The following is a 23713-nucleotide window of genomic DNA, read 5'->3' on the forward strand; positions in this document are numbered from 1 at the left end:
TGGGAGTCGGTGCCTACGGGTCTGCTCCACACTCGTTTTTTAAGTTCAGCCCTCATCAGATCCGATTAATATGTGAATAAACCAATGCAGATCTCACCTGGGCAGCATTAACATAACAAAATCTTTGTGTCAACCAGCTCAGGGATTCAAGTACCAAGAACGAAGGGAGCAGATTTGATTTAGGCGACACAACAACGGCACAGGCAGAACGTTATTCTCTGCCTGCTCAAACTGGTTCAGAAATTTTTGGAAAAGTCCCCCCAGACCTCTGTATCTCACTTCTTCCAGCTGGTAAAGACTCAGTGACGGTATTTGTCTCCCTTTGCAAAACACGTGGAGATCTACAGCTGAAGCAGCAGTGCCGCTCCTTACGGTGCCATGCTCATCCTTGCAGCTAGGAAGTTTCATGCAGTACATTATATTAATCTACTCCCTATTGTGGTACAGCTCCCCTAAAATTGCAATTGAAAGTGTGACATCTTGAGCTACTAGGCCAGTTTAATTAACGTTTGAAACATAAATTTTCCCCATTCAGTTAGGCAAATAAGAGACATGGTTTATTAGAAAATATCTTGTACCTCTTTACAGCTCACCTTATTTTTCCAAAAGAATGCATGACTCAGATGTAGTAGTTATTTTAAATTAAAGCCACAAGGCAGCAGACACTGAAGTTTTTTCCTCCACAAATAATAATGAATTTTTGCACCACAGAGTTTAATCTGCAGAGCGAAAGTCTACCATCCCACTTAAAACTGCATACTCATGGGCATAGATTAGAAAGTAATTAGGTTCAGTGAAAACCTGAAAAGATCCACTGGAAACTTTCAAATTCAATTTATTCACGGCTTGTCTCAGAGTGCTTTTATAAGCAATTAGAAAGACACAGATTCCTGAAAATGCCTTCTTCCCGGAGACAGATGGACCAGGAGATTTATATAGCATACACAGCCTTCCACACATAGCTCATTGGCTTGAGTTAAGCTCAAACCAGGCTTAGAAGTCACTACCAGACTTTATCCTTAGGGAGTTATCTCCTTTATTTTGAAATATGCTGATGGCTACGGTGCACTCTACAACTGATGTCTAAAATGAAGTAATACTACAACTGGCATGGCATGTCCTTTCCTGGCATCTGTATCAGAAACCTGACACTGAGTAGATAGTGGCTCCTAGCAGACCCTAAGCGTGCTCAGCACTGTCCTCCCACTACCTTGCTCCAGCAAAAAATACAGGCTGGAAAGAAAGGTCTGGAGTGGGGAAGATGGAAGTAATGACCTAGTAATTAATTTACACTGCAAATGCTACACATATATCCATTTCATATCATATTTCAAAAAGATAAGGAATAACAGACATCCTTTCAGTGATTTACTGGGGTTTATGTTTCATGTTTAGAACCAGCAAAACTGATGACATTTATGATAAAACATTTTACATGGTCTTTAGCTTTTTATTATGACCCATCATGGTAATATCTATGTGTCACTCACATAATCTCAGCACTAACAGAGAAATTCTTACTGCCTCTGAGTCTCTTCTGTCCTTTAATGAGCAGAACATCTTGCATTGTGGGTTTTAATCTTAGACTTTCATTTATTTGTGTATATATGTGCACACGCACTTGTGCGTGATTTTAGAGGGGTGACAGGAGCAGAAGATGAAAGCAAAAAAACGCCGTTCTTGTGGAGGAAATGAGAGACTTGGAAGCTGCACTGCAGCTGAAATACATGGTCATAAGGCTACTCCCCAATTACACTTGATTTTTGACACTGCTCGGTTGTCAAACATTTCCTTCCTTCGAGCTCCGTCCCAAAGTGCGTGAAGATTTCAGACCACGTTCTCAAATCCTTTACAAAACCTCCTCCTATGTTATGGGCAAATGACTCAAACATTAGAACTGAACAGAATTAGAAACACTACATAATAAGAGAAGGTTGTGGGTTGTTTTTTCAAGTAATTGTTCTTTAACAGAAACACACATCATTTTTTAAGTGGCAAGCTGATAAATATTGTATGTTTATTCATTTAATAGCAAATTGGAAGAAGAAAGAATTTTAGTGCCACAACATCATAAAAAGATCAGAACTCACTGATGTGAGCTTTAATATGCAACCTAAGAAACTGGATGGCATAAATCTTAAACTGACATTATCTGGCACTATTAAGGAGGTATGTACTTTAAATGTAGGCACCAATCTTGAAAACACTTAAACATGCATGTGATATTATGTCTGAGTATTATATCCATTGATTAATTCCTGTGTGCAAGTGTGTGCATGACTTGACTTAGATTTTCCCATGCATTAAAATTTTGGCTTTGAGATTATATATTTGAGAGAATGAGGTTTGGCATATTTTTCAGATTCAACAACACAATTTGATTAGCTGGGTTTTTTTCAATTTTATTGAAAGATCAGGCTTTTTTAACCACCTGCCTATGTGGTTTTTTTCTGATGTAACGATGGCATTATGAAAAACAGACTACCCATCTATATTTTAAGAACATTCGGGAGTTTTTGGTAAAGTTGCTCTAAAATATCCTATAGGTAAATGCTGGATGGTGTGCTGAAGAAGCCAGCGTTAAAGAAATTGCCTGTCTTTTTTAACTATTGTGCAAAACATTCTTTTCCAGCATTGTCTTGACAAAACCTCACTATTGTTTAAGCCCCCTAATTCTCAATCATTAGCCTTCAACTGCTTTTAAATATAAGTAGGAGGGGGAAAAAAAAGACAGACAGATATCCCCTCCTTTTTTTATTTTCTTCTTTTTCCTGAACTCTCAGGAAAACTGAACCTGTACTTCCACCTGAGTTCCTGGAGCTGTTGAAGTAACCGGAAAGTGCTTGGCTTTATTTAATGCCTGAATTGATGCTCTAATATCCCTCTACCTAACTTGCCTCTTCCCAAGTGTTTATCAGACATGAATATTAGAGATTAAGACCACCTCAACGGGAATAGGAGGTCCTACTTTTCTAATGGCTGGTCTGCGTATGGGTTTTCTATCAACTTAACTAAACCAATCCATGTAGTTAAAGTCTACGTGCTTTTTCAGCATAGATGTAATTAGCAATGTGCTTATAAAGTCTTAGCTTGATTGTGAAAATTCATATACAGTTCTAAATCATAGTTAAGCTGCTATAAAACTGCAACCAATGAGCCCCAAAGTGATCTACTTTAATCCTTTAGAGATGTGTTATTAATTTCTTACAGCAACACCCAGAAATCTCACTTCTGGATCAAGCCCTGCCTGCAATAAATACTGTAAAAACATGGAGTGAAAAGATGCCTTAAAAAAAAAAAAAAAAAAAAAGCTTAATTCTGCTACAGCTCCAGTCATTCACATGCTGCATACAGGAACCTCAAAAACAAGGCTAAGGAAGGGTTTATGTTATGTGCTATTTCCCTCTTTAAATACCACAACGGAAAAACATGCTCTACCCAATCCCCCCAACATCCTCCACTCTTCCTGTTTTGCAATCACAAACCCCCACTCCTGCACTCCTGTTACAGTGTCTTCACAAATATCATCACTACTCCTGCGCCATCTGACTGCGTTGGGTTCGCTGGGCCACTTTGGGTATTACAGGGGCTGACTTTCTTGCTGTGGTCAGTGATGGGAATACACAGCCAGACTGATTTATGTGGGCAACAGGTTTGCAGTCAAGTACGCCATGGGACGTTATCCTCACCTGCTATCTCCCTTCAAAGCAATGCCAAAAGATCAGGGGTCATCAGAAATCTCAGACCCTCTTCACACTGGACATAGACATACTGTCAGCTGTGCCCACCACAGCCTTGGCACCTTGTCCTGCTCACGGGTGAAACTGCACAGGGCAGCAGTCATGTCACATACTGCTCCAGGCACATTATTTCAAAATACTAAATTGAAGAAAGCAAGAGAAAAGTTTCTTTTGGAACTTTTCTTACCACAGGTTCTGAAGACCATTCTCTGCTCTGCAAGTGGAGGAAGAACGTTTGACTTAAGAAGTTGGAATTTTTTGTTAGCCTGCTGTTCTTCAACCTTAAGTCTATGCTGTGCAGTCCCTGGGTTTAACATTAATTGAAAGTGCTTATCTATTCCTGCCTTCACTACGCATTTCAAGATATGGCAGAAACTTCAATTGTATCCCCTTATAACGTTTTCTTTCGAAACCAAGGTACAGTCCTGTATTCTTCCTCAGCTCTTCCCCTTTTAGCTTTCTTGTAAGTCAAATGCTTGAAGCCCTTTACAAGTTAACCTTCTTAGACCTTTTACCATGGCTTAACCCTTCCCAACTTCATACAAAATCATGCTGCTCTTCTCTGGACCTCTGCCCTCTTCTATAGAATGGTACTAAATATTGGTAACCGTAGTTTAAACTTGATCAAAAAAATCCTTCTTTAAATGCTACAGTATTTCCTTGAAAGCTATATTCAATGCTTCCATTTATACAGCTTCACATTTTCTGTGCCTTTTTGGCCATATGGACACAAAACACCACGCCAGTCCTTTTATGATATGTGCGCTCTTCAAATCCTCTCCTGCTCTCAAATCTCTGAAATATATATTCATTCAACATATATGTCCACTCAAAACTTGAATTTACTCTTCTTGCTCACGGTTCATTTTTTCCAACTGAATCTCTTTGTATTGGATTGTTTTCTTCAGGTTATCAGGTGGCTTCACCCCATCCAGTCCCTTCTGCATGATCCAAAAAGTTGGATAACAAGTTGGTGGTTCATTCTGTTAAAGGCATTTACATAGAGAGTGAAAAAGTATTGATCTCCAATAACAGTCCCTGTTGCTCTCCAGACATCATCCCCTCTCTTTCCCTGGTCCATAACCTTTCCCCATTCTAATCTGCCCTCGATCATCTAACCAGCTCCTTTCTCCATTTGAAAGGGGGCCCTTCTCTGCTTCACCAGCAACCGCGTGTATTAGGCTCTTGTGTGACACCGTGCAAAACGCCCCTGGGAAATCCAGCTTGATTATAGACACAATTTCACACCTGTCCACTTTCAGAGAAACCTCTTGAAAAACTCCAGCAGATCTGTCAAATAAGAATTACCTTTTATAAATATCAGCTCACATCTATAATAGATTTTATGATTCTACTTATAACCCATATTTTTTTTAAATGGTTCTTTAAGGTTTAAATTTAAACATCTTAAAGTCAGAAACTGAAAGTTGAAAACTCAATTTTATAATTCACTCTCCTTCCCTGCTGTATCTAATGGCAACATCTGGCTTTTGCCAATCTTTGTCTTGTGAAACTTCACAAAGTGCACAAAGCACCTGCTAAAAGGAAAAATATACAAGGCACTTCTTCATTCAGTGCATGAAAGACTTCTTCAAGCCTACAATTGTAACAGAAGCTCTCTCACCCGTGAACACTAAAATTTAGTGTAAAATACACATGCATAATGGCTGTGGTTTCAAGTCCCGCAGTTTCGATAGCATATGTGCTCACGACACAACTCATTGGATCTCAAGAGCGAAACAATGTTCATGTGGACCTGTGAGAGCTTTCAAAACACAAAATAAGTCAAAAAGTGTGGAGAAACCCTGACTCCTGGAGCACTGGCTGAAGGGAGCTTTTAAAGAGCATCTAGAATAGTTTTGCAAAACACGATGCATTGAAATGGCTTCAAGCAGCAGAAGCATCATGCAACTGCCTGAGCAGTGAGGCAAGGGCAGGCAGGGAACAGCTGGTCTTTGTTGCTGATTAGGACAGTCAGGATGGGCTTGTGTGACAAGCGGAGTGCCACAGCTCTGCTCCCACGCGGGACTGCCCCAGTCCCCTTTTCTCCTCCTGCCACACAGAAAATGGGGCACCATGAGCAGGGACCAGCACAGGAATATTTCTGCAAGGCTAAAGGGTAGCTGAAATGGAACCCCAACAAGCCAGATAACTTCTGCCTCCTACATGCCTCGCCCATGTGGTCTCTCCTGTATGCAGCAGACAAATGCCTCATTATCAGATTCCTCTGCTTGCTTCCCGGTAGACTTAAATTACCATGTTAAATAGGATAATAATAAACACTGGCCTTTAACTACAGCACATACTTGTTCACTCAGCAGCCTCCCTCTAATCTGATAAAGGGTGTGTAAAAGGCTACAAGGAAACACGCAGTTCGTTGTTTGGCGGGTGCCTCTCCCCTGCTTTCTGCAAGGCGATTGCTATGGAGCATGAGCAGGCACCGGCTCACAGAGCTGGTTTAGGGGTCCTGGATCCCCGCAAGAATTACAGGTATTAAAGCACCCAAAGGACGTTGTGGATGTGGCCTGAGACTCTTCTGTTGCATTTCAAAAGGCAAAAGTAGCCCTGTTGCCATCTGCTTGCTTCAGCAGTCAGATTCCGAAACAAAAGCAGGCAAGGAAATCTTTCCAGCTTAGGAGAACAGCGGGGAAGAAGAGAGATCTCGGTGGCAGTGTATACTGCCTTCGCATAAAGCTTGCTGTATTTGAGGTATTACAGAAGCTCTCTTTAACAACTACTCTGGAAAAAAACCCCGTCATCTATCCACCCAGAATAAATTATACAAAGAGAGCAAGCTGGATTGGGAACAGAGAGGGCTGATCTGCATAGATTTTGAATCCCCTTAGCCCCCAGAAGCTGAAAGTGCCATTTATTTCAGTGTTACAGGATTTCCTGGCTTCCCCCCGCCCCCCCCCCCCCCCGCCCCCCCAGTTTACCTAATCCTCTGGATTTCTCTTGTTGCAGAAAGAGGAAAAAGGCTTACAAAACAACAGGGGATAAACGCAAAGTCAAATTACTTTGCCGAGCTCTTTCACACATCCAAAAAGAACTGCAGAACTGCAAATGCTGGAAAGCATGCGGAGTTTCCTACTGATATTCCAGCCATCACCCATTGAAATGCAGCCATCCCTGTGGTTCCCAATTAATAAAGCCGAGCTTCAACATTTGCACTAGCCGCAATATAGCTGTGGGAGTAAGGTGGCTTTCCTTTCAGTTTTCTAAAGTGAGTACAACTTGGCTTTCTACCTGTCTATCCTCTGGCTTCTGCAGAAGGAGGAATGACATGAACTAGGCCGTCTGTCGTTGGAGGGTATGAAAGACAGTCTTAATAACAGTAAGAAACAGAGAAGCAGCCTATGGTTATTTTTGACAGAATCAGGATAAACTCAGATTGCAACTTCATAAACAGTTCATCAGAGAAAAAATTCCACCCAAACTGGAGAAGCCCCTTTGGCCAAGCTAACAGAAATGCACAGCTCTCATCTGGTGAGAGTGAAATCTTTCTTCCAAGAACAACACCAAACCGCCACCGCTCCACCCACGCCACACGGTGTAGTAACACTAACTTGCATTTTTGTCATTGCAAATCATGTCTTGCAGAATATTCAGAGAAAATTTCTGGGTGACTGCAGCCTTGTGACCATTCTGCACAACACAGAGCCACAGCCATGCAATGAAATACAAAATGGCCTTTTTCCAGCGTCACCCGACCACCGATGCACTATTCTACAAAACTGGAGGTGATGCAGAGATGCAGCAGGCAGGCAGAGGCCTGGCATGACCCCCACCCACCCAGCTCAAGTCAAATGAAAGCGGTTGGTTCCTGTGGCTGTTTACAGAGTAGGAGAGCATCGAATTCAGCCACACCTCTAAACAAAAAGTCAAACCTCAGCTTGATGATTAAATGCCAATTACACAGCACAAGTGAAGTATTTCTCATGCATCGTGATGACAATGAGACTATCAGCCATTTTCCAGGGCATCTGTATGTTGGTTTGTTTGCTTCTAACATTCTTAAAACTCACACAGAATCCTTTGCACCACTGGATTACGAAAGTACAGCTCATTCCCAGTCACAAGACATCCACAAGAAACTCAAGAGGTTTCTATATCTAGCAACCTGGCTTGCAGACTGAGCCAGAAGGAAGAACAGAGCCAGCCAGCATGGAGACACTCTCCTCCAAAGCTTCCAAGGGAAAAGCCGACCACCAGAGGAGCTGGCTGCTGCGTCAGGGAAACATAAACCTGATCGTTCTTCTGTCTTGCTTGAGGATTAAATTAATTTACTCATTAAAACATATAATGCCTGAAGTGACATAAAAGCATCCTCTCTGCATGGCTGAAAAGACTTCAAGCAAAAAAACCCCAAACCTTTGAAAAGGAATATTGAATATGGGGACCGCAAATACTCATAGTCTACAATGATTTGCATGATCTGTGCTTAATCCTTACACCTTTCTGCTGCCTGACAGACGGGTACAGTATGATGGAAAACACTACCAAAACGGGAATCAATGGCTTTCTTCTGTCTAACCACAATATCATTCTCACTTCATTTACTGCTTAGTGTGAAGACATTTCTAGGGCCCAGGATCAGCTCTTTCTAAATGGACGAGTCTCAAAATTCAGCATCTTAGTGGGTTAAACTAAGTAGGAGTTTGCTCATCCATAGCAGCCTGGACTGCAGAAAATCCAGTTTCTTGACCTCTTAATGCTGTCTTCTATCCAGCATTACAAGAAAAAGACACTTGGTGAGAGCTGTGTGCTAACATGGCAGCGGGCTACATGCTACAGTACATCAATCCCAGGGAATAGGGGGAGCTGGAAGCAGAACTACACTGAAACACTCCAACCAAAAATATCTTCTGCTTGTGAAGGGAAAGAGCAATCTAGTACAGGGGCATGATTAGCAGCGAGATAGGGTGAGATGAACCTCCTCCCTGACATCGGTGTGACACCAGGATCCCAAGTCTTTTAACTAGGAGTTATATATGCAAGTGACCCAAAACGGACTAACTTCACTCAAAGCACGAGGCTACTTAAATCAGGGCAGCAAAGAAGAGGCCATTGAGAGGATCCTCTGCCCCATGCAAGGGCAAGGAGGAGATGCTGAGCCTTGGTAGGGCTATTCACAACAGCACAAGAGCACCCGAAGGTGTGCTGTGTGCCTCACACAACAGCAGCCACCTCCCACTGAACTGGAAACCTCAAGCAAGTGCTGTTTTGCACTGTTAGCAGCTAGCCCACAAAAGCATGTTATTATATTCTCTGTCCCATGTGCACTTTAAAGGTTTTTAGAAGCAGTGGCAGGAGCGCAGTAAGAATGAGTAAGTATATAGTAACCTTACAGCCAGGCACACCCCCATACCTAGCAATGCCTCTGAGCTGCACAAATTACTTGCAATGCTAGCAACACTTTCATGTACCAAACATGAAGTGTAACTATTTAGGGAGAAAGATACATTCTGTGAAACAAAATACTCAGTCTACATGTAAACATATGTTATGCTTACATCGCTATAATACCTAGAATTCTCATGGGCCTAAATATACATAGATATACAGTGAAAGAAAGCAATGTAGTTAAGGACAAATACTTTAAATATGTATAGAAAAAAAAGCAGAAGAGAAAACCAACACTTCCTTTTAGAAAAATACTAGTGCCAAAAATCAATCCTTTAACACGACTGCAGAAAAGAAATCAGATTTTGGGGAAAAGAGCAGGGCCACTCTGTTTTGTAATTTTAATTGCCTCTGGAGCAATGACACAACAAGACCCCACTGTTACCATTTCTCCCCTTTTGTATCCTTAAAGTTATTCCCAGCTGGGGTGAAAAGAGGGGGAAAAAAGGAAGTAGAAAATTATATTTTTCATGAGCTAATCCTGGGAAAGTGATCGCTCAAGTTTCCATGTTTCTTGGCAATAAGAATTTAAACAAAGACGGCAATCTTTTGTTATTTTTCGCACAGTTGGAATGCATGCTTCCAGATAACAGGCATTTAAACTACAATTTAAGAAAAAGAGGAAGACAGTAATCGATAGGTATTCAGGAGTCCTCTCCTCTCAGGACTGCTGCATAGCTCAACACAGTGTGCTTCAAAAAAGACAGCCCATATGCAAACCTCTTTAGAAATCCTGAAGGCAAACAAGATCATGGGGGTGGGGGAAAGAAAAAACAGAAAAACCACCCACAAACCAAAAACTAATTGAAAGCAGTGAGCACAACTACTGTACCTTTACTTTGGGGAGGGTTCTGACTTCTGTCTCGGAGAACATTAATCTGGTAGACAGCTCCATAAGGCTCAAAAAGTTCTTTTAACTCTTTTTCCGACCATGAACGGGGAATCTGTCCAACAAACATCTTAATGGCATCTGGGTCTGGTTGGTCTGAATGATCCAAAGCTCCATTCATCTTGTTAGCTGTGCCGTTACTAGAAAGTGGAAAAGGAGATTAAAAAGAGACGGCAAGTTAGGAGACTACGCAGTTTTCATGTGCACTAGATGCAGAAGATGATGTCAATTGGCACAAAGCAGGAAAAAACAAATCAGTATTTAATTAATAGCATAAGTATTATGAACAAAAAAACAATGCAATTACATTTTTCATTGAGTCTGGTTTTCTCTGCAGGCTGCTGCTTAATGTCATTATATAAGAAGAGAGCGGCACAATGCAAACCGGGACTTTTGCATTTTAAAGCAGAGGATAGTTGCAAATAAGTGCAGATTTCTCTCCATGGCTGTTGTAAACAGAACTGCAGTGAATTCTCACTACACTGGCTACTGGCAGAAATAAGGCAGTGTGTGTGCGTGTGTCTGTGTGTGTGTGTGTGTGTTTTGTAATAAAAGTCACATGAAAGGAATATGAAACACTTGGCAATCTGTCAGATGACTAATGCAAGACGCCAGCGATGAATTTGCAGATTGTGTGAAGCATCCATGTGTGCATCAAATTAGTATGATATTGCCTAGAATGGAAAACACTCCTGCTATGTGGCTGGTTGCTGCCGATTAGTTGCCTACGCTTTTTAAAAAGCAAAAGCAGTCTGGAGAGCTCCAGTTTAAAGCAAATTGTTTATTGCACCCTGCTATAAAAAAAAAAAAAAAAGAAAAAAAGAAAAAAAAAAAAGAGAGAGACGCAATTCAAAAAGAGAAAGCAATGGCAGAATTGCCTACTTTGTTGTAAAAATTAAAATGCTGCTTCAAAAAGTTTTGCTCCCTGCAAAAGGACATCAAATTTTTGAAATTTTTCATACTCTGTATATTGTTACCCTATATGATCTCCAAATGTACATCTCAGTTCAAAACAACCACACACTTCCGCAGGGGAAAAGAACATAGCAACAAAAAATAACTTGCTCTGTGAGACCTATGGCATATTATGGCTTAGGAAGAGCTGTACTCTTACAAGGAAAACAAGTAATTTTAAACACTGAACAAAAGTAAAAATAAAAATTACAAAAAAACCAAAAAAAAACCAAAAAAAAAAAAAAAAAACCCCTCTCGTGTCATTATTGATAATTAAGGACAGTAATTTCAACTAATTACTTGGCTAGAGATTCCACAAGTGATGATAATTTTTGGATGCTTCAGTTTCATGAAATAACACTAATGAGATGCGACTTTTAGAGCATTTCCCCCACCTTCCCATCAGGGACAGGGGGGAAATGGCTGTGTTCAGCAAGGTCGAAAGTTGATCGTTGCAGAATTCAGGCATTTCAGAGCCACCTGCCACATTCAAAAAAACTTGCCTTTAATTACAATTTCTCTGTTTGATGATTGTTCGGGAAAGAATGCCCACAGGAGGACTTGGAAGAGCTCAAAATTTGCACAATGAGACAAAAATCGTATTTTACATCTTAAAAAAAATATATCTAAGAATGGCAAGAAAAAAACCAACCCCGTGTAATTCCCCTGTCTCACAGCTATAACCTGTGCAAAGACAAATTATTTAGTTCCCTGTGTTTTATCTCCTTGCAAGGATAATTCACCTAATCACAATAATAAGTCCATATTAACTTTAGCATTTTCCGTCCTTACAGCAGGCAGGAGGAAATTATATTACAGGCACATTTTAAACTAACAACAAGAAGTTTGATCATCACTTGTGAAGTGTCTTCAACATGGATCAGCAGGCAACAGGATCTATCACACTCACTTACTAGACAAAATTCCTGTTGATTCTAGTGGGAATCTTGCCTGAGTAAAAGACTGAAAGGTTTGGTCCAACCTTTCATATCATGTTTCATGTGCAAATACCCTCTCTTGTTTTACATATACTTTTCATTTTGAAGATGTTCTACAGGTCACAGGCACACTTGGAGAAATGACAATTTCATGCTACATACGCATTTTCCGTACATACGTAACACACTAAACCAACCAACCAACCAAAGAACCACCCCCAAGAATCCCCAAAAAACTGAAAAACCCTGAGTAACTCACTTGAATCATACTCCATGGGAATAACTTTCAAGACTTTCATGGAGCAATAAGCACCTCCATGACACTTATACCTCTAGAAAATCACTCCATTATTTCCTTCCAATTCCTATTCCTTTATGTAAAACACAATCTGATAAACAACCTCCCTAGGAGGGAGGTTGAAAAATCCCCGACTTACAGCTTCACATAAGGGAAATGCTTACACATTCTTTTGGACCTGCAAAGACAAGAGAAGGTAGAAACGTCGTGTGCAGCCCCCAGCTTTGCCCTGGATTCAGTCAACTATTTTCTTTCAGAAATCAGCTTCAGTTTTTACTTCATTTATTCTCTATGTTGTTTATATTAAAAAATGAATTGAGCTAGTTTTTAGAGTACGTCCTTCATCTATTCCCTCTGTTGGATCCCTTCTCTAAGAAATCCATACACAATTGCTACTTTAGCCCCAAATTGCAGCAAAGGCCATATTTAATAAAGAATAACAAGTTTATTCCTTTGCTTATTCCTTTACCCAAACCACATTTACCACCAAGAGCACCACAATTTCCATTGCTAACAAGCCAGTTTTTGGGAAACCACAAAACCAAACACTTCTACCTGTTTTCTGAGGTTAATGACCCCATTAGCATCATGTTCCTGCTTTGAGCTAAAGGTGTAGGCACCAGCCAAGATCTCTTCTAAATCCACAAAATGATTAAGCCCTTTCTTTACTTTGGTGGAACTGAAGTCAAATTACATCGATCATGTTCCTTAAATGCTTTATTGGATAAAGATGGCTTTGACTCCAGGTGTAGGCTACCGTACGCTGTGATGTGAAGCTCCAGGGGACAGGTTTTGTCACTCGCTGCCTGAATTAACTTGGGTAAGTCATTAAACTTCTCCAGACTAAATTCCACCATCCGCTGACAGCTCTGTCAATCCCCTAACTCCTGCAGATTTAGGAGGGAAAAAACAAGCGTAACTTTTCTTTATAATCCTTTTCTACCCTACAAAGGTAGGAGGTTCATTGAGCTGTCAACATCTGGGGGAGCTGATAGGCAAGTTCAGGCTGCAGAGAGAGCGCTCATTTCTACAAGCTCAGGTGGGCTCCTTTCTAATTGCATTTCCTTCGATTTCAGCATGAACTCAGGCTCTCCAGCACCTCAGAGGAGGGATCCCACTCCCACCGTTGGCGTGTCGAGGAGCACGTGAGCACTGTGACCGCAATGGCACTTGCAGTAGCATCTTCACCCAATGGCAGCTGCGGCCACCCAAGGACTGCGGCCAATGCAGACAAACTGAACAAGCCAATAAAACAAAAGGGGGATGACCATGGGGAAAACCTCCAAATTTTAGAGATTCTATGGATGTTATCCCTACAGTGTACTTGAGGCCTCCTGAGGATCACAACTATACAGCACACCTGCCTGATGAGTTGTCACAGAGCTTGTTGGGCCAATATAAAATCCAGCCAAATATTCTTGAACCCTCACAAATAATCTCTGCTAAAGACTAATTCCCTTATCCTCTCCCAAGCTTCACCTTCACCTGATGGACACTCTGCACCTCATAGTCGCCAACAGCTGCAGGGATTTTTGTTACCGCTCTTTGCCAGCACAATGGCTCTCAGAGGAAGTGATTCCTTCCTTCCCCCATCTTCCCCTCCTGCAGGACCCAAGAAATAACAAGGCAAAAGAGAAATTACGCGTGGAACTTTCCAAGAGGAGAAAAAGCAATTTTTGTGAAAGCTTAAGACTATTTCTTGAAAGCATAAGTGTACAGAGACAGCTGTTTCTAGAGGACACTAATGAGAATGGGATCCTTTGACAATTACTGTCAGTACCCAAATGATGACATACATTAAAAAAAATAAAAGAAAAAAATGTAGATTATGTGGTATGCTGTCTCTACACCGCAGCAAGCCTTCCCTCCGTTGCCAATTTAGCCCATTGGACTCAGGGGTGACCCAGCACATCATCTTCACTGACAAGGTGTCATCTATATCGTAGAGAGCAGCCTGAGGGCAGAGATTAAGCCACTGAGTTGCTGGCTGCTTGTGGCTGCTGCCAGAGCATCCTCTCTCTCAATTTGTGCCAATTTTCCTTCTAATAACCTAACTACCATTCCATCATTTCAGCAAGTTGACAGGGCCACTCTTTGAGGAGCTAAAGATTGTTTCAATATTACTGCTGCTTAAGCAAGAGCTCCGGAAAAACCTAGTAGACGCCTTCTCTGTCTCTCCCGTTCGTATCTGTAATTACAGCAAGACTGCTAAAAATGAACTGACCGCTAAGGAGAGAGAGGCAGACTTCAGAAACAAAGTCTGGATCAAAAGGAACTCTCTTACATCCATCACTGTTAAGAGCTTTGGTGTTAATCTACGTTCATTTCCATTAATGAACGAGGTGTCAAGCCAGGTGCTGAAAAATGGCCGTCAAATGGGTTTATGTGAGACCCCTCTCCACAGTCTGTTTCTAACCCTGCCCAGAACCCTTCTCACTGTTCTGGCTTGGTTAATTCATATCTCGACCCTCAGCCCATTTCAGTGGTTTTACCGTTTTGCTGGGGATGTTCCCTTTTCTGTAGGAGAACGCTGCACCTCCTCTAAGAACCAACGTAATGACAAGAACACGATAATGAACGGGTTCCAAGTGTAAAGATGACTAAATCCACCCCGATGCAGAGGCATTTACAGGCATCAGAGTTTTACGATGATAAATATTTACATCCGAGCCTTGGAGTTACTGCCAGGATATCACACCAGCTGACAAAAGGGACAACACCCATTTGAAGGACTCCAATTGCTGTCAAGAGAGACACACAAGCATCACCTTACTGTATTCGAAAGATCGTAATTGCTGGTTTACGAGCAAATTTTATCTGGAAGGACCCAAAAGGGCTTTATAAGCTCATTGTTTAGAAAGGAATGACTTCATCGTAAGGTGACAGACGGCAGCTGTTTAATGACATGGAGCATTATTGTACAACAATTTCAGCCAGGAAGGGTAGAACAATACCATACCCAATTGAAAACTGCAGGGGGTTGCAATTTATAGACACAGAATGTAATTACCTAAATTGGATTTTGGCCAGCAAAATAAGGGCCAGAACCTCTGACAAACACAAAAACGAGCCATTCCATATTTTTAAGCTGTAAACGACCAGGTCTCTGTCTTTTTTGGGGGGGGGAAAAAGTCATCTCCAGAAGCTTTCTGGCCCATCAGCATTTTCACAGCACAGTTGCTCAAAAGCAGCTCAAAGGAAAGATGGTGTTTCAAAAATCATTAACTGCTCCTGCTGTAGTGCCTTTTACAGTTCTTGGCAGAACTATTAAACACTACTAATACCAATAATTATTATTAACACATATCCCTAACAGCAGTTGCTAAACGAACCTGACACCGTGCCCAATGAACAAGCAACATACAGCGGGATGCTTGCTCCTATGCATGCAGTGATGTCTACAAAATTATTTTCTCCAGGCTTCCCTACGCCCATCAGTGGGGCTGACAACTAAGTAGCTATAAGACTTGCAAACCTGCCATTCTGCTACACTTGAAGGCCAGCTGCAATTGCAGGAGGGACACTGAAATCCTGAGCTTGCAAAACATTCTCCCTTACTCCATTTTACAGACCCATAAAGCCTTAACAAAGAGCTGAGCAATTCTTCGTCCATCCAGCAGAGAGCAACCACACTTGCACTCACACACCCACATTAACTACATGAACAGTTCTGATGGCTTTTAATATCTGACATCCAATCCTCAGATTTTATTCTTCTTAGTAGCTAATAACACTCAAGTGCTCGTGTAAGCCCTGAATGGTAAATGCAAATAATTTTTTTCTTGTGTTGCCTCCACGTTGGCAGAAATTAGCTGTAAAAGCATAATTTCTATAGACAATGGAGTCCTTTTTACTGCTCTGATAGTTTAAAATTCACAGTAATTTTTCTGGTGAAATCAGTGATGAGCTGCAGCTCAGCTTTGCTAACTCTCTCTGTCTATTCGATCATACAAACACTGGTAAATCATTGTTACTACAGGGGATACTTGCTTTCTGATTAATTCCAAATTTAGTACATGTGATCGCTTTAATGCCTCAAATGCAAATTTTAGGTAAGGTACAGAGGCAGCATCCTGTCACACAGGAAAAGGTTTGAAAAACTGGGGGAAAAACCTCCTACCTTGAAAAATGTCTTGATGGGGAAAAAAATTGAGCTGGGAGAAGGAGCAGCAGGGGGAAGTTGCCTTTCAAGTAGGTAGGTCAGCCTGCATGACACTACGGGCAATACAAATTGGGAAAAGTACTGACCAGAATACATACTACAGAAACATCAGAAGACAGCTGAGCCCACATGACATAAAACACACTATTTTTTAGAGGCGTAGATGCAGATCCCTCATTAGTGTCACGGGAAGAAATCAAGGATACCAAAGGAAATCATCGTAAGAGCTATGTTAAAATGCAATTACCTTTTCGGGTCATGGTGCACTTTCCAGCACGTACACACCTTTGTGCTAAGTCTTCTGGACCTCCTAAAATGAGCCCTCAAGAGTTCTGCTCACCAAAGCAAATGAGAGAGGGTCTGTCTCTGCCCTTGTGCTAAGTCTTCTGGACCTCCTAAAATGAGCCCTCAAGAGTTCTGCTGACCAAAGCAAATGAGAGAGGGTCTGTCTCTGCCCAGCTGCAACCTCCTCCATGAAAGGTGGTGGCTCTTCAGCTGTTCAGCCTCTGCGCTGCTGCACCACCTCCATTACAAACCAGTTTGATTTAAGGCTGGGGTTTGAACCTAAACCCTGGATATCCCTTGTATACATGTTTAAAACTAGCAAAAGGTGTTATTTTAATGTCCTGCTTTTGGCAATACTTCCTACAACTGTACATTAAAGTAACGGTGCCTTTGCAAAAGCTTTGTACATCTGCTACATCGCACCCCCACAAAAACTTTACATTCAAATACATCCTCTAAAAAAGATGTCCAACACATCTCCGATTGTCTTGCCACTGGTGTATGGACCTATTTTTTATCGAGTAAATTATTTTTTAGAACACCCAGTAGTGCTTAATGATGTGCATGTGCTGTACGCAGACACAAGTGGAGCAACTTGTACAAGATAAAATATATGTAAACAATAGAACGAATGACTACAGAAGCAAAGATGACAAACGGGGAGGAAGAAGCTTGGTTTCTTTTTTGAAGTCCCCTATTTTGGAAACCAATTAAGTATCATCGCTAGTTCACCCAATAGTGGAAGCAATTAAGCACACCATCTGTACAGGCCTGAACGGGGTAGCATCTTTTTGTTTATGCTGATAAAACTTATAATGGTCTACTTTCAGAATCTTTAAGGATTTGCTTACACCAGCCTATAGATTTTACTGAACTGAAATTAGTAGAAGCCCAACAGCCAGTGACAGACTCCTGCCCTGTAATGGCTGAAGAAAGCCAAACCCACCCCTGACCACCTTGAGTTTGTTTCCCCTCTTGTTCAAGTATGGATGAGGATCACAGATTTCTAGGAATATATGCTAAGAATGACTAAAATAAGTGGCTTGGAAATCTAAACTAAGAGGCTGTGTATTAACCTCCAGCCTTGTTCTTCCAGGCTGTCACGTAGGCTTTGGGAACTAACTAGTTCAAGGCTGGATGAAGTCCACCAAGCAATAATGATCTCCAACATAAAGCTCAGCTTAGGCAACCACCCAATAAATCGTTTTTGCTTTCTGGGCAGAATTTGTTCTGTACCTTAAACCCTCAAACAAGACTGGGTCTGTCTTCATCAGGTGTAAGGCAGGTGCATTTCTAACTACACAGCAGCAGCAAAGTACCACAAGTGTTCAGACATGTCCGATAAATACCCAAGTTAGGAATTCTAAATATGTTTTCTGATGGCCAGCTCCCAGATGGACATTTGCACATCTGGTTTTGAGCTGAAGATCTCAGTATTACCAAAGGCTTCTGATTTATAATTTTTCTCTCTAAACTGATCTCTGTTATGGCAGGAAGAGAACCCTGACAAATCACAACCACGATGCTGGTGAACAACAACTGCAACTTATTGTTCCACTCTTGTGCTCCTCACCAGATTTTTCCTTTGTCATGTCTTTGGGGCAGAGGCTGTCCTTTTGCATAAACATCTGTGCTACGTCTAAAAGGGACTCAACATTGCAAAGGAGTTCTCTCTCTTTACTGTTAAGCTGGACAGTAACATGAAAGAGTGCTCAGGTACTTGCACAATTATATGGTAGTTTTGGAGCTCCGATTGATATAATTTTTCACATGAAGTTGAGTCTGAAGTAGCTGACTTCTCAGTATTAATGGTATGGATTAATAATGCCTTGGTTTACTGATGGCACGTATTTGCAATGAAGTATACTTCTTTCTGTGTGGCAGGAAACATTTATCGGTATTACTTTTTAAAGTATTTGATTACACCCAAATGCTTATATATTTCTGACATGCCAACAACTGAATTAGATTAGTATCAGGCTTTTAAAATTCAGGACATGTAGGACCATCTGTTTTCTTGTCAACAACTTCAGTCTCTCTCTCCACATTCCAAACACTTACTGCTCCAAATTTACAAAGTTGTTACTCAATTCCCTTTTTCTTTTGCCCCTGCAAAAACTTCAAAGTCAGCAATGAAGGGTTCAAAATATTTTTTTTTTTACTTGATAATTGATGATGTGACTATTTCAGGAAGTTTTATGTCCAGGCTGGCAGTTAACTGCAAGTTTGCAAGGACTTACCTAGTTTATGGCAAACTGTGTCCTGAAGTTGGGGCTGGGGGGATGGAGGGCACGGGAGAGGTGTCCTCCACACATTTGTTCTGAAACACAGCCATCTCTGTGTGCTAAAGTCAACCAGTTGTTGCAAGTAGTAATTTACAGTCCAACATATCTCAAGACGGGCACCCACGGGTGTACACGTGCATGCAGACCCGCTCCCAGCAGAGCTCCATAAAGCGCAGGGAGCTATATCCATAGGGCCCCAAAGCATATGTGTAAAGAGAAAGAGGCCAACAACTGACGCCTGACATGGCTGCTTCACCTAAATAGCTTCCTTAAAAAGGGAATGGAAGATCACAGCACTGCTCGTATTAAGGGCAAAGCCAATTTCAGTTAGCTGCGCTTATTTATGTGAGATCTCAAATAGACAATTAAAGCAAGCTGTGACATTCAATTTTCTTACTTAAAACAAAATATCCTCTCAAGCTCACCCATGCTCCCCCCCTTTTACAAATCTGAATATAAGAAAAGATTATTGTCCAAAGTGTGATGCAATTGTAATTTTAACAAGTTGAGCATCATTACAGCAAAATCCCCCTCAGCTGATTTTTTTAAACCATTTCTTCATTTTTTTGACACCACATCTGGCATATAGAATACAGATGATCATTTGTTTATATATCTGTCTAAATGTCTTTTCCAAACACAGCCAGATGGAGCCTTTCAAAATCAAATTAATTTCAGATTAATTCACTCTGGACCCAATCCAGTTTCATGACTCTATGCTTTGAGGCACCATCTAAATTGATTTAGAGTCATGAACTTAGAGAGCTCAAGTCCTTAGGTATAGAAAAAAAAAATATTCTTGCATACTGAAAGAGTCAGCAAATCAAAAGAGTCCATGACCATAAGTTTTGACTGCTTCAAAAAAAACCCAAACCAACCTAAAAATGCATCAATCTATATAGTGCCAAAATCATATATAAACCCCTTCACGTTTCATCCCAGAAAAATCGATCTAGAATTTACATCTTTGATGCCTCCCTTTCTGAGGCAAATAAAATTTATTGCTCTAATTAAAAAGAAAAAGAAAGCGAGTCTTGTTCTAAACCTTGCAATAAGCAGCAGTCATAGAAAGATAGGACACAGGTAACAAAAATCTCCACTGCAATGGATTTATCTAAGTAACTATAAACAAATGTAGCCTGCAAACACTGTGAGCTTGCACACTGTCGATCCTCTATGGATGCCTTTATTATCTCACTTGTTTCAATTGCAATTTGGGTTTCCATGGAGATGTAACAGTCAACTCTGGAAAATTATAAGATAAATGTCAGGCAGTGATAACGGTGTTAATGAAGCTTCATTGACAAGCAGAACTATGCTTCAAATAATAGGTATATTTCTATTAGCATATGTATAACCTGCCCAGAAAAAGAAAGAAAAAGAATCCCAACAACCGGGAAAGACAATACTAAAAAATTAAAATTAAATTGTGCATATAGAAGATACGAGGCACACAGCAAAATGTTGCGTGTACGCAAAATGATAAATTCCTAAAAAACAGAAGAGATGTAGTTTCGAAATTTAATCGCCCGATTCCTCTTGAAATTTTGGCACTCAGCTAACACACTGAAAAAGCACTTTGCTGACACGCGCAGACACACTTTTGCATGGTGTGACTCTTGTTTCCTTACAGTGCAAGGCTGGAAGGATCTGCTTCACAAGGCACTTTAAAGCATGCTATTTTATAATGCGCAAATACAGCTGCAGCGAGCTGTTAGAAAGATGCAGACCTCAGTGGAAACACTAATAGCGTATACAGAAACAGAGCACATGCTACAAAGCTCTCGGGTACGTGCTCAGATGAGGGTAGCTGGTCCACTACATCTTGGTACATGATGGATTTACTGTGATACTGCTGGGGCAACAACCGTGAGCACTTCAGATAACAGCATGGTGTGGGTTTGACCTGCTACTGCACTAACCAAGCCTGCAGAAAGCACGGGGAAGCTGCCAGTCAGCTGTGAAGGACTGCAGCCAACTTCTTACCTGCCACACGTGGAAAGGTTTCGATGTACTGGAGGTCAAAGAGGTGACCAAGCTGATTTCTGCAGCGCAGAGGAAAACACAGACTAACATGCTTTATTTCAATGCATCAAGCATTCTGTTTGGGCAGGGTGGACTTTGACCAGTGGCCAGGGCAAGGGGAAGGAGTTTGGCTATTCCACTACTTGAGGTTTCATTTTGGCAGTCTATCAGAAGACAGAAGGAGTAGGGCAGGAGTGGAGCAATCCCATCCCAGAGGACTATGGGGCAATTTTTGCAGGTGGTTAAAAAGGGCCAAGATATTCAATGCCTATGCATTAGGCAGTACTGCCTCTGGCTGGAGAACCAAGAAGTGCTAGATGTTGTTTCCATCTATTCTCACCCCACTATTTGGCCTTGGGAATTTTAGTCCCTTGCGTGCCTTTGCAACTCTTTCAGGTAGAGTTAATCCTCCTGTACAGCGCCTTGGAAAACAGGGTTCTAGTATTAGCTGAGCGTTAGAAAAGCCATAGATAAAACAATGAAACTGAAAATCAGACTAGGCTCAGTGTAGTAGCAGAGGACGGTGAAATCTTAAACATACAAGCAAATAAAAAAATCTTTACCCTTCCCAAGGCTTGGAGGTAAAGTATGTGGGCAGGAAAAACTTCGGGAATTACAGGAAAGCTCACAGATCTTACTGAGGTGAATAATCTTATGAAACTGCAGCTCAACTGAACATCTGCATGCAGGTCAGGAGACAAGCTGACTTTGCCATTTAAATGGAAAATATAGCAGGGATATGGGGTTGAGGGCAGGGTTGTGATTTTTTTCCCCCAGCTCTCTGCAGAATACCTGTGTTCCTCCTACCTCTTCTAAATTCTGCCCGTTTAGTAAAGGAAAACATGAATGTTGTCTGGGAAATACTTTCCAGTTCTTCAGAGATGAGTCATCTTCAGCCAGCCGGGTTTTGGGGAGCAGAAAAGGGAGTTGGAAAAGTGCTCAGTCTTTCTGTAGACCAGACCTGAGCTCTGGTCAGATTGCAGAACAACAACAAAATCAATAGAGGGTTTGTTTTTCAAGTTGTATTACAAGGAAGCTTAAAAAAAAAATTTAAAAATCCAAGTTTTCCTTTTCTGAATATTTTCTAACTTCTCCTCAACGTAACATACTAGAAAAATCTAAGTACCTCATTAGATTTCTACTAAAATGTCAATAGTTAGAAAGTGATTTTCCCCAGTGACTTTCAACATATTTGTAACTCACTCTAGTGCTTTGGGTGGAGGGGGGACCTTCCCCAAAACCTTATACTACTGGTAGTTGATTCGATGTTACAGCATAAATACCCCTACCAGCTTGACGGAAGACAGAATAACGGGTCAAGCTGGAGCCTGGCTTCAACTTCACTGGGCAAGCCTTACACGCTACTGCTAGCGTCAAATGGTGGCAGAACCAGGTCCCACCGGATACATCACCACCACCACATGCAACCACCACACATAGATTACGGAAGAGAAACAAACCGGCTGTGAAGCCAGAACACTAAGCAATTTTTAATGAAAACAACACCGCGCGTGCTAGATGGAAAGTACTGCTCTGGATGCATGGCAGAACGGGCCACCTTGTCTCCATCTCACACTCAATGAAATCTCTAAATCCCACTGCAACGTGTGTCCTAAGCTCTTCAAAGAAGGATTCATTTACCTTTGTATTTTCAGTTACCAACAGTTATACTTTTACATGTGAAGAGAGAGCAGTTATATAAAAGGCTAAGTAGCAGCAGCACACAAGTAGTCAACCACAAATCTAAGCCTTTAAACTCAGCTTTCATTACAGTGTAAGATTTTATCTAGTTTCTTCTTTTTACCCTATTAGTGCAAATAAGTATTTTTGCTCCACGGGTTACTCTGTTCTTTTGAAGTTCACAAGAAAACACATCATTAGGAAAGGAGCAACTCCGTCTTCAAAGGTATTATTCAATGAAACAAAAAAGACAAAAATCCTCAGAAAATCCAGTTTACATTTTCCTAATAAACATACCATGAAAAATCCTGACAAAACCATGCCCTAACACACACTCTTTCCCAGTCATATGGCAGACATTTATGGGGATGCTTCTGACTTCAAAGACAGACCTCCATGTTCTAGCTGTGAGTTTCCAGGGCGCTCTGCACAAACCCAGCATTGGGAAAGCAGCAGAGCACTGCCATCCGGAACGCGTTTGCCAGATCGATGGGAAAATACATCTTGAAAAGCTGCTGAAAACCATGTTTTTAAGGTCACAGTAAATACTTGCAGCAGGAAAAATTTAAAAGGGTGAGATAAGTTCTTAACTGTATATTTTGGACAAAAGTTTATCCTAGTGGGTTATTATTTGCTCTGGAGGTTTTACTCACAAGCAAAAATGAACACAGGTCTTGGGGGACTTGCTGGTACTTTTCCAGAAGTGGGGAAGGAGATGGAGAAAAAACAGGAATACCATCCACATGCCTTTGACCATCCCATGATGTACAAAGCCTCTGAACATCAATAGCGTTGTGCAACAGAAAAGGTAGTTGAACACTTGTGGATGTGTTTTTAAGCTCCCTGTAATGTGCTCGACCTGTGGAAACTTGGCCAGCTCAGGTTTGGCTGGCTGTCAGCAGCAGTGTGAAACGCAATGTGATTTATAGAAATCTCTGTCATCACACCACAGGGTTAATTTCTTTCCTTCTTTTTTTCTCTTTCCCTCCTCCCCCTGAAAGTGGAAAACTCTTATTTGTGATGACAAGTCTTTGGAAAGCTCAAGGATTAGTAA

At 41.2% G+C, this 23713-nt stretch overlaps 1 protein-coding gene across 11 annotated transcripts in view; it reads right to left on the reverse strand.

The window, feature by feature from the left end:
* Positions 1-23713, reverse strand: part of CELF2 (CUGBP Elav-like family member 2) — a 379621-nt gene that overhangs the window by 124364 nt on the left and 231544 nt on the right. For 10 of the 11 annotated variants that reach the window (XM_037388905.1, XM_037388902.1, XM_037388907.1 and 7 more), the window contains one exon: positions 9976-10172. In XM_037388905.1, coding sequence (XP_037244802.1) covers positions 9976-10172 — 197 coding nt within the window. Of the gene's footprint in view, positions 1-9975; positions 10173-10339; positions 10548-23713 lie in introns of those variants that run through there. The other variant, XM_037388908.1, reaches the window with a different exon arrangement.

The sequence above is a fragment of the Falco rusticolus genome, chromosome 5, assembly GCF_015220075.1.
Source record: "Falco rusticolus isolate bFalRus1 chromosome 5, bFalRus1.pri, whole genome shotgun sequence".
NCBI classification, from domain to species: domain Eukaryota; kingdom Metazoa; phylum Chordata; class Aves; order Falconiformes; family Falconidae; genus Falco; species Falco rusticolus.